The sequence below is a fragment of the Triturus cristatus genome, chromosome 11 (genome assembly GCF_964204655.1).
Source record: "Triturus cristatus chromosome 11, aTriCri1.1, whole genome shotgun sequence".
In the NCBI taxonomy this organism is placed as follows: Eukaryota; Metazoa; Chordata; class Amphibia; order Caudata; family Salamandridae; genus Triturus; species Triturus cristatus.
The window spans coordinates 108,047,968-108,064,858 of NC_140594.1; the positions used below are offsets into that span (position 1 = coordinate 108,047,968).

At 47.1% G+C, this 16,891-nt stretch overlaps 1 protein-coding gene across 1 annotated transcript; it reads left to right on the forward strand.

Annotated features, from left to right (window-relative positions):
- Positions 1 to 241: 241 nt before the first annotated feature.
- LOC146783436 (zinc finger MYM-type protein 1-like) lies at positions 242 to 1,690 on the forward strand. The gene has a single exon (XM_085632835.1). It carries the CDS (start codon positions 242 to 244, stop codon positions 1,688 to 1,690), a length of 1,449 nt encoding a protein of 482 aa, XP_085488961.1.
- The last annotated feature ends 15,201 nt before the right edge of the window (positions 1,691 to 16,891 follow it).

Genomic DNA, 16,891 nt, shown 5'->3' on the forward strand with positions numbered 1-16,891 from the left:
TTCATTGCAAGACTGATGATGAACCTGAATCAACAGGAAATAGAGGAAAGTTTCTAGAATTAGTTCATTTGTTGGCAAAATACGATCCAGTGCTGCGTGAGCATACTGTAAGAATTAAGCTGGGAAAAAAGTATGCTAAATCCTATATGTCACCTACTATTCAGAATGAGTATAGACATTTTTCGGAGAAAAAGTAAGAAGCAAAGTTATTGAGCAAGTGAAAGAAGCAAAGTATTTTTCTATGATATTCGACAGCACCCCTGATATTTCTCATAAGGATCAGACGAGCCAAGTTGTACGCTACGTTATGATCAATGGAAATAAAGTGATGGTTGTGGAATCATTTGTCGATTTCATTGAAACAAAAGGTAAAACCGCTGAGAATATTTCATCTATGATTTTGCAGAATTTAGAAAGCAACGGAATTGATATTCAAAATTGTAGAGGACAAGCATATGATAATGCTGCTGTGATGGCTGGTCAACATACTGGCGTTCAAAGACGCATCAGGGAAATTAATGGAAAAGCAGAATTTGTCGCATGTACAAATCACTCGCTGAATTTGGCTGGTTTACATGCAGCTTCTGTTGCTGTGAATTCTGTTACCTTTTTTGGAACTGTGGAGCATTTATTCGCGTTTTTTTCTTCCTCGACCCATCGCCGGGATATTCTGACTTCAGTCACTAGTCAAAGTGGCAAGCGTGTAGTAGAAACCCGGTGGAGTGCACGGGGAGATGCTGTGAGTGTTGTAAAAAAGAATTACTCAAAAATCTTAAGTGCTGTAGAACGTTTAACTGGTGAAGAAGACAGCAGAGTTACCAGGTCAGATGCTGGTGTGCTGCTTGTTGCTTTACAATCTTTTTCCTTCCTGTGCCCTCTTGGCCTGTGGGAATCCGTCCTTGTAGAAATTAACGACACTCAAGTCTACCTCCAAACCAAAGGATTAAATATACAACAATGTGACTTAAAACTCAATGCTTTAAAAGCATTTCTAATTGAAAATAGGTGTGAATTAGTTAACAATTCAGTAGCTTACGCTAAAGATATTTGTGATGATCTTGGGATAGTCATGGATCGTCAGGGAAGAAATAAGAAACTAATGGCAGGTGAAGAATCACGAGATGCTGAATTGTCATACGAAACTGAGTTGAGGAGAGAAATGTTTTCTTCACTGGACAGAGTGATCCAAGAAATCACCACAAGATTTCAACAACTTCGTGTTCTTGCTGAAAAATATGCTTTCCTTACTCCATCAAATCTTTTGAATGATAAATACGAATGTCAACTAAATCATTATCATGATGATATTAATGAGGAAGAGTTCCTCGTTGAGAGAAAAAGACTTCAGAGTTTTATTTCTGTTGCTGCTACGCAACATGAAACAGAGACATGGAAGGACAGTCCACTTGAACTTTTGCAGTTTATTCTAAAATACAGTCTTGAGAACTCCGTTCCAAATATTGTGATACTACTGCGAATTTTCCTCACAATTGCTGTAAGTGTTGCTGGTTGTGAGAGGAGTTTTTCTAAATTGAAATTGATTAATAAGTACCTAAGATCTACAATGAGTGCCTTACGTTTAAGAAATATTGCCATAATGGCTATAGAACAGCAACTGAGTGATGAAGTAGACTTCGACGATGTCATCGATGATTTTGCTAATGGAAAAGCAAGAAAAATAACATTTTAGAATGTTGGATTTAAGTTTTACTTGAAAAATAAACATAGTGTTTTCTCTTACTTTCCTATACATCATTTTGAATTTTTGTTGTACTTTTGGTGTGTATTAAGAGGGGCTGCAAACTAAAACAATATTTTTTATATTATTATAAGACCTAACAATAAAGTCATATTAATCTTAGTGTTGTTTTCTGTGAATTTACTATAATGAATTCATGTCTGTCTCCCTCCCCCTCACCCTTCTTGTGCAGGGGGCCCTCCCACCATGTTTGGGGCACAGATTCTGAGCTGGGCATGCGGGACCCCAGGCCTCTCATCTGGGAAGAGGCCAGAACGGCCTTTGGCACCGAACGACAGGTTATTGATAAATATCTGATTGACTGTCCTAATCCTCTGCAGTTAAACAGTCGATGGCCCCTCCCCTCCCTTCACACACCAGGGGCTGAAGGTGACCCCCACCCGGCAGTGTGCAAGCCTTGCCGTTCCGTACTTGACACATTATTATCATTTTACTTTTCTTGTAGACTTTTAACACTGTTGGTTACCATGAAGGTAATGTGAAAACAAAATCACAGAAAAATGTAATGTTTCTTGTTTCTTCTGAATATTCAACGAGTGCTGCAACGCCGGAGCAGTTTGTCCCGGACCTTGGATAGAGTTGAACATGTTCCCATGGCCCATACAGCTGTGTTTAAGGATTGTGGTGATAATGTGTTGCCCCTTCCTGTTTTTTAGCTTTGGGCCCCTGGGCAGGCTGTGCACAATGTGTGTTCTGAGGCTGCTATGAAGGAGAGATGCACTATTTCAAGCCGGTTTTGGGTCCCAGGAGCACACGTCTTTTCATTCCCAGGGAGTTGGTTGCTGCTGCTTAGAAGTAATGACAGGGCGCGACCCCTGGTTGTTGCCTTTGGGCCACCAGAGTGGGCTTTGTATCCGGTCTATGTTGGCAAGGTGGCGCTGACTGACCCCTTTGTGCTGCATTTAGTTCAAAGGGCACACAGTGAGTCATTCCCTGTGAATAATTAATTTGCTGTTTTTGAAAGATAAAGAATCACAGGCTTCGACACTGTTACTGTAGATGATGGATCCCTGAACAGTGTCATGTATGTGCATGTTTGCATTGTGCTGAGGGGATTACCAGGTCATTGTTCACGCATCTCTCTGATGGATCATGCAGTCTGCGTGTTCTGTTTTGTACTGCCAGTCACCGGTGTATTCAACTGTGTAGCCTTGGACCGCGTCATGTATGTGCATGTAACTTGCATGATCGAGGTAACTATTAGCGGCGATACTACGTGTCTCTCGGACCTCTTTCAAGTGCTCGCCGTCCTTTTTCCCCAGCACCCCCACCCCTCCAGGGGCGGCAATCTGAGGGATAGACCCGGGCGCAACAAGCTCTAGCTACGCCACTGATTGGAATACATGATAAAGTATATCTGAAATTAGTCAATGAGAGGCAGAGTAAAACAGGGGACACTTGGAAGTGAGTACTTACAAAACCATATGAAAAAGAAATGCTACCAAAAAAAAAGCTTGCACAAAAGTACACGCTTGGTTTGGAATATTCAGTCGTCTGATTACCAGCTCTCCACCCTCTGCCCAAAAAGCTATTGGCCCATGTATGTCAGAAGAAATGCCTTTTGTGTAACGTTTTGAAATGTTGTGTTTTTTTCGGTATTCAATAATAATAGATAATTTTCACTGTTTAGGTTTTCTAGCTCTTTTCTTTCCCCTTTCAGACCGCCAGTCCACTCTAGGCCAGAGAGCTGTGCTCCTGCTCCTGCACGCTCAGCGTCTCTGGGCCTCCCTCTTTCCGGTGCTTATTTCCCAGTCAGCCATTTCTCTGTTCCTTGCACTGCTACCCTGAGCACAATGTTCTTCAGTATTCCCTCCTCTACCTCCTGTCTACCAAATTGTCAGATAAGCTGTGCTTCTAATTCCCTTAGCCACACCAAAACCCAATGTTGCATGCCAGCAATGGCAATTTGGGCGAGATCCTCTATTTTTCTCATTTGACACACTTGTCGGCCGTGAATAGACATTCACGATGGCAAGTTTGTAGGGGGTTGGCCAGGACAAGAGAACGCACTGAATGTCATCAGAATAAGTCGGGATGATCTCGCCCGAGCAGCCCAGATGTAGCCCAACCCAGATTGTAAGGCCCCCTGATGGGCGTCCCTTTCCTCCCCACCGTGCGGCGATATTAAATGCCGCAAAGCCCACTCTATGTTGGTCCTCCCTGGCCCAGGTTTCTTGGAATACACATATATCGCTATTGTCCACAAAAGTACCCCACTCCAGACAAGCTAATTTGTTTGATAAGCCTGCCACATTCCATGACAATATGGACATGCATTTTGTGTTTCCCACACTAGGACATGTACTGTCGGGCAAAACATCGTCTCTCCCTAGGGGATTATCGTGACTGGTGGTGGCTAAGGATGATACTGGTAGGTAATCATCAACTACCCCGCCCAAGGGAGGCGTAACACCACTCCTAATACTACCTATTAGGGGGTTCTGAGGTCCTAGCGGCTCGCATACCTGGTCTCTCTCCACCACAACCGGGCCATCCCCGACAGCCTCATCATGAGTCAGGACCTCATCCTGCGTATCCTGCCCAGCCAAAGTCAGTCAATCGACCTGATCCAGGACGCTGAACCTATTGTAACATGGGATCTGATTCTGGGCAGATGGGTGGTGGCCATTCCAGTTCATCCCTCCCCTCCCCACTCAACGGTGTGATTCGAGCGACCAGCCTTCGTCTGGGTCTCTCAGTTGATTGCTAGGATAGAAATAGGAAAGAGATCTAACTTCAATTTTTGTACCTGTGCTAACTGAGCTCCATTTAAATATATGGTCTACGATATTTTGGTCCCTTAAATTGACCAGTACACAATCACCAGTTGAAGTTTTGGGTGTGCGCCCTACCCATCCCACCCTTCGGACCATAGATATTTCAGTAGTCATATGTGGGGGAAGGGGTCTATGCACGTTAAGCCAATGTATGGCTTTATTTTTCAGAGAAATGTAAGATTCAACATTCCGCATACTAATTTCTGGGACCCCTGTTAAAACAAGTAGGTAAGGACTCACATCTGGTGGCAATTCCACTGTCGGCTCAATTCGAGGTCTCTTACTTGTACCTGTATCTATACCTATATCTACAGTGGCCCGCCCTTCGTGTGAGGTAGCGCTGAACTGTGACCTTCCTACACTGCTGGACACTGTATGCTGGGCAGCCCTGGGTCCCACTCCCAGTTTATAGGACAATACATTTGTTCCCCCCATGGATGCAATGTGATTAGCAACAACTTGTTGTGTCACAGAGGTAGCAGGATTGTCGTGCGTCACAGCCCCCCCAGCTGGAATCGGCAAGTTCAATTTGCCCTGAGCCAATGCATTATTGGCCACTATTACTTGTTCAAAATTTGATAGTTGGCTTTCAATATTGGCAAGTCTCTCTTCTAATGGACGAAGGGTGGCACTCAGAAGTGCGGTGATTTTCATGCATAAGGAGTCCTCCCATGTCGGTAGTTCTTCCCTGGATAGACCTGCGCCTGACAGAATATCATCTCCAGAGCTTCCCAAATACAGGGGTAATTCCGGTGCAGCAACTGACATTTGTGCCTCAGCATCCTCTGGGCTTGAGCTTGGTTTTGGGCTTGGGCCTGGTGGAATTACGTTTTTGCTGTGGCCTTTGGCTGAGTTGGCTGATTTAGCTGCCCTAACTCCCGCCTTATTTGCAGTTGGCTGTTTCTTCTTAGGAATAACACCCGTACAATTACACAGATGCTGGCGGGTATTGGGTCTTAGTGGGGTTTTAATCGAAGTGGGGGCATCCAACTGCACTGATAAGTCCTGCTGGATCGAATGAATAAGGGGGAAGTTTCAGCCAGACCCTGAGTAGGTGATTGGGTTTGGACAGTCAATAGGGCGTTGTCGATATTCACATCCCTTGCAACCTCGGGTGTGCGAGCGTTCGCAAAATGCCCCAGTGAGGATCTTTTGGCCATGGCAAGATCCTGCGACACCCTATGTTCCATTAACACAATACCCTGATCAATCACTGAATTGGCTCTCAAAATAAAATTGTCCAAAGTTCCTGTAAGTTTATTGTTGTGGGCTTTGCTTCTAGACTCCCGTGTGGCCATATTACAAACGTAGTTTAAAATATAAAAACTGTTTTCCCCCACTCAGGGTACTTACTGATAGCTACAGCTGGTTCCAAGGATGGCGAAAAAGGGGTGGCCCGATCCGGTCTCATCGGGCTACAACTTTGCCCAACGTGCAGGGCAGCCCCAGTAGTGTAGAATAGTGGGGAGTAGGCGGGAAGAGGACACAACGATACCGCGCGGGCTGCTGGTCCTCGCAGTCCCGCTGGTGTCTCAGTACCAGTGCCTTGTCCCACAGAACCCTCCTGTCTCCTTAGCCCGCAAAGTCTCCTGCGACCTTGCCTCCGAGCGGTTCTGCACTTCCCTCCTCGGGCCCCGCTCTCTGCCCAGGGTCCCTCCACTCCACTTCAGGACTCCAGGACTCAACGAGCGGTGAAGCCGTGCAGCGCCCTCGGCCTCCTCCTCCTCCCGGGCTCGGCTGTTCTCAGAGACGCCGCTGCTCTTGCACAGCTCCCAAGATGCACCGCACTCTCTCCCTCTCCGGGACCCTTAGCCACACCAAAACCCAATGTTGCATGCCAGCAATGGCAATTTTGGCGAGATCCTCTATTTTTCTCAAGAACAAGGCATGTAAATGTACAAATCTAGCATGATTATGATCTTCCCAGACTATATGAAACTAGTACAGCAACCATGAACATCCTTTGAATAAGCTAGAAGGAAACTCAGGGCAATTAACATCCAATATATGCTCCACTAGCCAGCCACATTAAAAATCTATAAATCCTGGACATTCTTCTTCGAACTCCAAAGGTGGTTTGGACATGGGTGAAGGAGATATACGACATCGGGCTGCATAGTCTCAACCTTTGATGTAAACCCCCTTCCCGGTACCGTGACGCAGTCGCCCTTAAAGCCCCGCTATAGGAATCACTCAAGATCAATGATATGGTGGAGGAGCCAAGATGGCGACCGGGACGGCAGCGTAGGCTCCCGGCTCCGTGAACCTCCACATCCCGCACAGATATCCTGCATGTGATCCTCAGCCTGCGCTACATGCCCGTGTTGGTGATTGAGAGCGGCAACCGATCGTGTGATCCTGAAGTTTCTGGCGGCGGTACCGTCTGAGAAATGTTCATTTGAAGTTTGCGGCCTGTGCAGCCCTGGGGCCGGGACCTCGGGTGGACAACATGGCCGGGCGGCAGTTCAACAACAGCGGCCATTGGTGACCGGGTGGAGTCGGAATACCGAAGCGGAGCGACTATTGGCCTGAATCTCGCTGTGGTCGCTCCTACCATCGAGCGTGGCGTAGCGGGTGCATACCCGGGGTGACGATTCCAGGGTTTTTCGGCGATTGCCTGGGCCCTCGCCAGTGAACTGATCTGACGCGGCCTGTGGCTCGTCCCGATTTGCGCGGGCTGCTCCCGGTTTTCGCGGGCACTGGCCCAGGAGGAGAACGACTGTTACCTGTGACCACACACTGGATGCATATTTTGCCTGCCTCCGGAACCCTGTTTGCAGTGCCATGGAACTTGATGCGCTTGTGCCTGAGTCCCGGTTCCCATCTGGGGTGGCCCTGCCCTGCGGCCATCTTGATGGGATGGACTCTATCATCCTGTACATTGGGTCACAGCACGATTGGGAGTGTGTGGCGCGGAGGAGCGTAGCGGAGCGAGCGCAGGGGGCTGTGCTGGGGTACGGTGACCTTCTCGACGCTCTTGGAGCCCTTCATTTCACCCTGGTTCACGGCGCCCGGGTATTGGGGAGGAAGCTGGATGGTATTGCGTCAGCGTCGGAACAGTTGCGGTCTGCCTGTCCCCAGGTACACAAGGATCTGCTTCACCCTACACAGGAGGAAAGTAACGTGACCGCCTCTGTGAATAAGGGACAGCTGGAAATTTCGGACACTGTGGCAGCGGGTGGTCGGCTGGCTGTGGGGTCGGCCTGGTCCGGAGATTTTGGACTTGAGCAGAAGGTGGTGACTTTGTCCCATGCGCGGCCTCCGGCGACCCGGGCGATCTTCCCGCAGCGGTCGCTTGCTCTGGCTGATTCCTCCTTCCTGGACCTTGTGTGCGGCGCAGGCCCTGGGGCAGTACTGGGAAAGGTGATCTTCCATGACGATGACTGTGTTGGTGTTCAGAGACATTCTCCCTACATGTGTGTGTCCCTTCCTGGTCTTCTTTGGACGCTCCTCTTCCTTGTAACTTTGGACATGATAATGGGTCGCTGGGTATGCATTGGTGGATTCGCAAAGCGTGGCCAAGGATAAGGCTGATCCTTCAGAGGTTGTCATTTAATAGGCGAGCGGGCTTGGGGGTTGTGTGCTCTCACGGCATAACTAATAGTGTAGTCTGTGAATAATGCTCCCCATTTCTCTTAGACATGGTCGAATTTTGGTTGTTTATTGTTTGTTTTGGGGAGGAATATGTTGTGCGGGAGGGAGAAGCCAGGGGCATGATTGAAGGCCCTCCTCCAGTCTATTACTACTCTCTCCCCTTCTCTGTTAGGGGGGGTTTCCTCTCTTTCCCCTTTTTCTCTGTTTCTTCTATATTTCGGGTCTGGTTCTGGGGCGACAGGCACACTGCGGGGGGGGGGCCGTAGTCATCTGCAGAGGTGCAGGGTGGGGGGTTGGGGGAGGGGCTTCTTTAGTCCTTTACTTTGTTCCTATGGCCTCCTTTTTCTTCTCTTATTCTTCTTTGTCTTTCTTTTCTGGGGTCAGTACGGTAGGTTTCCTTCGTTGCCAATCATTGTTTTTTATTTGTGCATCAATTTCCGTGATGTCTTCTGGGTCCTAGGGCAGGGGACTGCAGGCGCAAACGGCTCGTGACATTCCTCCACATCCTGAACCTCCTGTTTCAGCGCCAGTGACTTGATAGCTTGCTGTTCATTGTTGACGTTCACTACGCTGCCTGCCATTTTTCGCTGCTGAGAACTTGATTGGCACCTGATCCTTCTATCCCTTATTGTAAAATGAAAACCTTTTATATCCTAGTTTCCCCTTTGGGCTGTTCACTGGACTAGAGTATATTAGCATGGAGAATCTGCTTCCCGAGGTGCTGCGTGTGATTAAGATTTGCTTGCTGTTACTTTAACTGCTTAGCGGCCGGCCCCGAGGGTTGTAGGCCCATACTTGTCTTTGGTTGCAATGTCAATAAAGGTTTTTCAACAACAAAAAAAAAAAAAAAAAAAAAGATCAATGATATGCCCTGGAGCAACATGGGGCCACGTCTGGAGGTGGCTCTGGTGAATCAGACAGAGAAGAGGTCCCTCCACCTCCTAATATGGACAATACTTAACTTTGTAATTCTTTCATCATCTGTGGCAAAGCCTTTGTAGCTGCCCGTAAATAGGATAATGTTGATGAATACTGTTTGCTGTAGGGGCTGGGTGGGAAGTGTTACAGGGTACTTGGCAATACTTCCTAGTTAGCTGACCCCTTGTGATGGTAATGGCCTTTTTTTAGGTGCTCTTTAGCTTTTTAAGGGGTGGTTGGGATATGCAACGACAAAATAAGACTTTTTTCTCCTCCCTGATGGCGACGATCTCGGTTCTATCCTGTGACAGATACTTTATGTTCTCGAAGTTTAGGGTAGGGGTAAGGGTCCAGTTCTGTTCAGGGAAATTGTTTTCTTGGCAGTCTACAACTCACCAGGTCTCTATACACAAAGTCCTGGATGTTACCAAGCGCTTCTATTTTCCCTTCTTTGGCCAAGCATGACTAGGTAAGTTTCTGGATGGGAGAGCCAGGTACATATTTTAGCATTGAAATTGAGTGGCTTGCTAAATAAACATCAAAAGGGGTGTGGTCCTTAGGGCTACAAATGACTTAACTCAAACAACCTCTATTTACAAAAGACACATCAGGCAGGCCATAGATGTCTTTTTTAGCACACCTGGGCTTCTCACAGGCTTTTCAGTTGGGGTACACAAGGGGCTCAGGAAGAGCGGCCATCCTTCTCCGAGATCACCTACCTTTTATGGTATGGCATGATGGCCTTTGACAATATGTGGTGGTCGCTGGCTTGTTAGATGAGAAGTCACTGTTCCAGATTAGTTTATATGCACCCCCCTTCGGTGACTTTTTTAGAAGCTATAAGCTTACTAATAAAACAATTACCAATGGGGCTGTGGGTTCTAGGGAGAGTTTTGAATGAGGTGGCAGAGGTGAAGTGGTTGGCATCTGTCAAAAGAGTTCATCGATAAAGGCAAAAGTCATTGGGGCTGATGGACGTCGGTAACACCTTCCACCCCCTCGAGCGAGGCTTTACATTTTATTTTGTGGCCTATAGAATATTTTATCGCCTTGACTATTTCCTATTGCCAACTCAGAGATGCATAGAGTTGCTGGAGTGTGGATTTTGGCACATGTCCTTTCGGACCACTCTCCAGTGGAACTTAGCCTTTGGATTGTCCTGAAATGACCTAGGTTGAGTTGGTATTTGAGTGTATGGTATGTATGCAAGACAAACAATATTGAACACATATTGGAAAGGCTATTGCAGCATACTTAACTGACAATCAAGGATCTGGGAACTCTGGGAGACCTTTAAGGCCATATTGTGAGGAGATATTATTAGCTTTCAAGCTGGGTTAAAACATAGAAAGCAAAAGGAAGTGCAGACCTGGAGGTTCGACTCCATGATCGTGAATCCCTGATTTTATGCTCTCCCACACCTGTCACACTTAGGGACTCCCTTCACACTAAAGCAGTTCTCTAGCAGACACTGATGGATGAGGCAAGGATGTTGTGACCCACAGCACAGAGCAATATGTATCAGCGGGGGGAGCAGGGGAGTCAAGGCAAGCAAGGTACCACATTGCTTGTGCCATAATACACCTAGACGGGATCCGATCGCAGAACTGTCAGATGATAATGGTTTGGTTATTAGAGGGGGAACAGACACATAGCACAACAATTTGGAACTTACTACTTCTATTTATACACTCAAATTAAAGAGCTAAATGGGTATGCATTGACTGGTTTCATCACCGTTCTCCCAGTGAAGTGCCTGACTCATGCCGAAAGGGCTCCTTTAGAGGGAGCGCTTACTGGTGAGGAATTAAAAGAAGGCTTAGGCCAGTTACAGTCAGGCAAAACAAAGGGACCTAATGAGTGACTAGCCAAATTTTTCAGACTATATTCAGCAAAACTCTCAGGTCCGTCCTGGAAAGTAATATTGGAGCCCTTGGAGTGGGCGAGGTTACCGCCCGACCTGGGCTCAGCAGAATAGGCTCCGCAGAATAGAGGTTATTCAGAAGCTTTCCCCCAGACCACTGCTCCTCTTACCGCCGATATCCCTTCTGATTACTGATGTAAAAATGTCAGCAAAAGCCCTAGCAAACCAGTTATTGAGGGCGATTTATTCTTTGGTCCGGCCGGATTGTCGTATGGTTCCTACTTTATCAGTAAGACTGTGCGTTTAGACAACATAAGCTTCAAAATTATGGAAACTGAGTCCACTCATACCATCAGAATATGTTGACTTAATTCCTGGCTAGCTCACAGTGAGCCATCTGGGCCACTAAACTGATAGGGCATCGAATGGTCTCAGCAACCTCAGAACATGACTACCCTAATTGCAGCATATAAAACGTGGAAACCGATCTTACCCTTTTGATAGTAACTCAGACATGCCCAAAAGGAGACAAGAAGTACTCAAATTGGCATTTAAAAAACAATTGGGCTATTGTGTAAAATATGTGCACTGCAATGATTAATAGAATGAAGCAAAACAATGCTACCAGTATTACAAGACTGGTGAACAGAGTGTAAAATTCATCCATTGGGCATTTGCTTTAGATTATATGAATACATATAATTGTACTCCTACCTAGCGCTGCCTATCCTAGCAGGTATAGTGGGTGCACATTTGCTAAGATACCTTGAATGGTCTTACTCCCAATTTACCTGCATGCATGTATTATCTGGCAGTCCATCTCTGCTGTTTAACAGACAACACTGTCCTTCTCAGCATAATGACGGATTCAGCTGGGCTTGATTTCAGTCACGTGGTGACATTGACAATTCAGCTAAATGCTCCTCCGCCTAAACAAAGGCTTGGTTTGGTATATAGATATTAAACTGGACCCATGAGTTCAGTACCTGAGCTCTTGTCCGGCCGTTATTGTTTTTTCTACTCACCCAGTGCAATCCCCTAACAAATAACAATCAACAAGGGCAGTTTGCGATGTTGAACCGATACCTTGTACAAAATGTTCTAGGAGATGATAATGTGCCTACGAAGAAATATATATGTAAGCAAAACAGTTTGTGAGTACACTATCATATGCTGGTGCGTAAGCAAAGTATATGCTAAATGTTAAAAATGGACCTCTCGGAAGAGTCACCTCAAACTTGTGGCCTTCCTCCTCCTCTTTTTCTGACCTTTTTGTTGGCTTTAGGACTCTGAGCACGTTACCACTGCTAACCAGTGCTAAAGTGCATGTGCTCTCTCCTCTAAACATGGTATAATTGGTTTACACCTGTTTGGCATATTTTGTTTACATATAAGCTCCTTGTAAAGTGGGATACCATATACCCAGGGCCTGTAATCTAAATGCTACTAGTGGGTCTATAGCACTGGTTGTGCCACCCACACAAGCAGCCTTTCAAACCTGTGTCAGGCCTGCCATTGCACGGCCTATGGCACAGTTTACTGCCACTTCAATTTGGCATTTAAAACCATTTGCCAAATCTTAAACTCCCCTTTTATTACAAATAAGTCACCCCTAAGGTAGGCCCTAGATAGGCCTAAGGGTAGGGTGCTGTGTAGCTAAAAGGTAGGCCATGTGCTCTCAAGTTTTATATGTCCTGGTAGTGGCAAACAGCTAAATTCGCTTTCATTACTGTGAGGCCTACTCCTCTCATGGGCTAGCATTGGGAATTCCTTAAAACACTTTAAAGCTGTAATTCCTGATTAGAAAGGAGTAGCTGCAGCATGTTTCATATCCGTTCCATGGTAATGATGAATCCTCTGTACTTACTGTTTTATAAATGCCACTTTTAGAAAGTAAAAAACAACAAAACAGCCGAGATGCTCTCAAATTACACAAAATAAACACATTTTTTCAGTAGATACCAAACAAACTCAATTACTGTGTGCACCCTCTGAGGTGGTTCTACCCAACCACCAGGACAATAGTCTTAGAGTAAAAGTGCACTACTACTGGCACTCAAATTAGTGTCTCACACATGTTATAGTTCAGCTAAGCTAGTTCAAAACATTACACAAATTTAACTCCAATGTGAGCAACAGATTGAATGATCCAAATTGCCCTAATGAATGTCCATAACACCGTCACTCTGTTGCTTCGAAGATTTATGTTTGTTCGAAGTTGAATTTCTCAAAAAAAGTTCATAGTTTTTAAAATCTCAATCATACATGTGAGGCATGGGTCACATAAATGCCAATGCATTTTGAGTGTCAAGCCCACCCTTCTTTAGTGGAACTCCAGGCCAGATATCTCGTGGAAAATCGTCCACTGTATGATAAAACCATACGTGCATCAAACGAGGAAATCTCACTGCTCGAGTCACTGAAAAGCCAAATAGTCATCCAATTGTTGGGAACGGCTTCGGAAGTGACACTAGTTCTCCTTTTCACTTTTAGAAAGTAGACATTTCTCTGCTCTTAATGCTCTGTGTGCCTAGCAGTCTGTCTCCAATACACGTCTGGGATGGGTGACAGCTACACTTTGTGCATTCCCTCTAAACAGCCACAAACACAGGCAGGATGGTTTGTGACAGAGAACGCATCGGCATTCATTTACATTTTGATAGCTCTTCCTGGGCAGCAAGAGGGAGGGGGAGCTGACACTTACATCTGAAAAGGCAGTGTCCTGTTCCTACACAAAGGGCAGATTATTCCCCACAGATAACCTGGCAGACAGGGCTGGGGTGAAAGCGACCTGTGCACTTCAAGGGCCTACTTGAAGTCATCCCCACTGAGGAAATATGAATTTCGTGATCAGTTATGTCCCCTATCGTAGACCCCAACGGCTCCATGTGCATGCTATAAGTACATGTATGTTCCCTCCAGTTCCAGTTTTGAAGACGCAAATACATGTGCGTCCACCGTCAACATGTCCTCTTTCAGATCCACCATGAATGGGTCGAATAGTCCATTTCTAAGTATGAAAGGCCACCGACTTTATGTGGTTCACTTTCCACATTTTACAGATTCAGGCGAGTAGGCCCTGAATTCTGCCATCAAGCCTTTCCTGCTTTCTGCCTCTGAAAGCTCCAGCCCGAGCCCGCATCTGTATCCATGAACTTTGTCCTACTCCCTGCGCGGCTAACGGTGCCTGATCCAGCCTGTTGCCTGCCAACAAAACTGTATTTCACCTTCAAGATTATCTGCTTCGCTCCTCATCCGATGCATTCCTGTCTAGTAGTTTAGGTAAACATTCCTCCAGCCACCGTGCAAGGGGCCAGGCCTCACTGTCCTCGTGCAAGTAATTCATAGCCCCTGTTACCATGGAAGATTCCTGCCCCCTCGCATCTCATGTAGACACTTAGACGCTTGTACACGCACTAACAGTCAGTATAGAATAGATTCCGTCCTAGAGACCTTTCCTTTTGGATAATACAGTTCTTTAAACATAAGATATTAGATATGATTTGGGATTAGGTTAACATGACCCCTCAGACTTCTGTCTCCACATGTAGAGCTAAATGTCAAGTCCCCTTCACCCTCTAGTTGCACGTCAATCACACTTCATTGTGACAGTCTGACCCTTCAGAGGCTGTTTCGCCCCAGGAATAAATGGCACTAGAGGGTTCTCTGGATCGACAAGAGTTTTTATTGGGGAAAACTCCAAGACAGTTCAGTTCAAACAAAAAAGGGGGGGGGTCGCCCGTGGTCCGGGATAGAAGGCACGGAGTCCGCGGTCTGCTGTTATCCCACGTCGTCACGGGTCGTCTCACGGGTCCTGGTCATAGGGACTGTCTTTATCACTCCGGTCCGGGGTACCCCAAGGTGGATGGAAAGAAAAGGACAGTATCAATATTCTTGATTTGCTTATAATCCAAGGGCCCAAGGAGGGGTAGTGAGGGGAAAGGGAAGTTCACCACGGTGTCTTGTCTCTCCTGCTTGCTAAGTGAACGTGCACGTGAAGGAGGGGGACCTACAGGCTGGGATTGTAACCGTTTACGGTTCTGCTAGGGGGTTTCGACTAGTCTGTGTAATCCTACTCGGTCTCCCGACCCAGCCCGCCACACGTCTCCGTACCTGGCGTAGCCACTCCTCTCCTGAGGGGTGGCTGGGCGATTCGTGGGAACGTTGGCCTCCAGGCGTCTCCTCGGCGGTGGGGCAGTCGTCCTCCGCTCCTCTCTCGTCTGCTTCACGTTCTCTCCTTCTCTCTCCGGTCGCGTCTCCTTCCTTCGTCTCTCCTTCCGGGTTTTCCGTCTGTCCTTCGCGTCCTCCCCCTTTTCTGTCGCTGTAGGTGTAGGCGATTGGTTGTGCCTCTACCACGTCATCCGTGGGAGTGTCCATACTGGAGTTGTTGTACCAGTTAAAGGAACCGGTCCCATATTCCGCTTCGTCTGCGCTCCACGTATCCAGGGGCATCTCCAAAGTTCTGCCCTGTGGGGAAGGAAACACACCAGGTTGTTCATCTGTCGGGGCCCACCAATTGTTGGCCTCCCCGTAGTCCATCTGCTCACTTCGTACCGTCGCTGACGTGTCCCCGTGACAAACCTCCCCCCTAGGCTGCTCCCGATCGGGGAGTGGGATAATGCGCGAGAGAAAGTCAGCATTCCCATTGGTGCAACCCCGGCGGTGTCGGACCTCAAATGTGTAGGGCTGCAGTGTAAGGAACCACCTCATGATTCTAGGGTTTTGCCCCATGTTCTGGCTCATCCACTTCAGAGGAGCATGGTCAGTGAAGAGGGTGAACTTGGCTCCATCGAGGTAGTATTTCAATTTATCCACCGCCCATTTAATTGCCAGACATTCTTTCTCAATTGTGGAATAATGTGTCTCCCGAGGGAACAGTTTTCTACTGATAAACAATACTGGGTGTTCGACTCCTGATGGGGACACTTGGGAAAGTACCGCCCCCACCCCTCGATCGGAGGCGTCTGTTTGTAAAATGAAGGGTAGGGAAAAGTTAGGTGATATAAGGACAGGGGCAGAGGTGATGACCTTTTTAAGGGAGGTGAATGCGTGCAGAGCCTCTATTGAAGGGGTGGCCAAGCGAGACGTCGGGTTACCCTTTTTCAGTAGGTCTGTTAGGGGAGATGCTATTTCGGAAAACCTCGGGATGAATCTGCGATAGTACCCTAGCAAACCTAGGAACGCTCTGATCTCCTTTTTTGTGGTAGGGAACGGGGTGTTTTGTATTGCCCTCACTTTCTCTTCTTGTGGTTCAATTACTCCGTGTCCCAACATATACCCCAAGTACTTCACTCGGTCGAATCCTATGCGTGACTTTTTGGAGTTCACATGGAGTCCTGCATCTGCTAGGCTGTCTAGGATCTTTGTAAGGTCTTCTACATGTTGTCCCCAAGAACGACTGTAAATTACAATATCGTCCAGATATGCGGCTGAGCACTCTCGATGCCCACTGAGTACTTGGTTCATTAACCTTTGGAATGTGGCCGGAGCCCCATGTAGGCCGAAAGGCAACACTGTAAACTCATACAAGCCATCGGGGGTGACAAAGGCTGTCTTTTTGCGATCCTCTTCTCTAAGGGGTACTTGCCAGTAACCTTTGGTTAGGTCCAACGTGGTTATGTACTCGGATTCCCCTAGTCTCTCGATTAATTCATCGACTCTGGGGATGGGGTATGCATCGAACTTCGAGATGGAATTTAGGGCCCTAAAGTCCATACAAAATCTAGAGGAACCATCTGGCTTGGGTACGAGGACAATGGGGGAACTCCAGTCACTCGTCGACGTCCTAATGACACCCATCTTAAGCATGTCCTGCACCTCCTTCCTGATAGCCTCCCTCCTGGCGGCTGGTATCCGATAGGGGCGTATTTTCACTGACTTCCCTGGTTCGGTCTCTATGACATGTTCTACCATATGGGTTTTCCCAGGGATGTCCGAAAAGGTAGAAGCATATTCGGTAAACACGTGTTCCAGACCGGC

What these genes read in the sequence shown, in the direction of transcription:
- LOC146783436 (XM_085632835.1), top strand. Translation starts at nt 242, where the DNA reads ATGATATTCGACAGCACCCCTGATATTTCTCATAAGGATCAGACGAGC.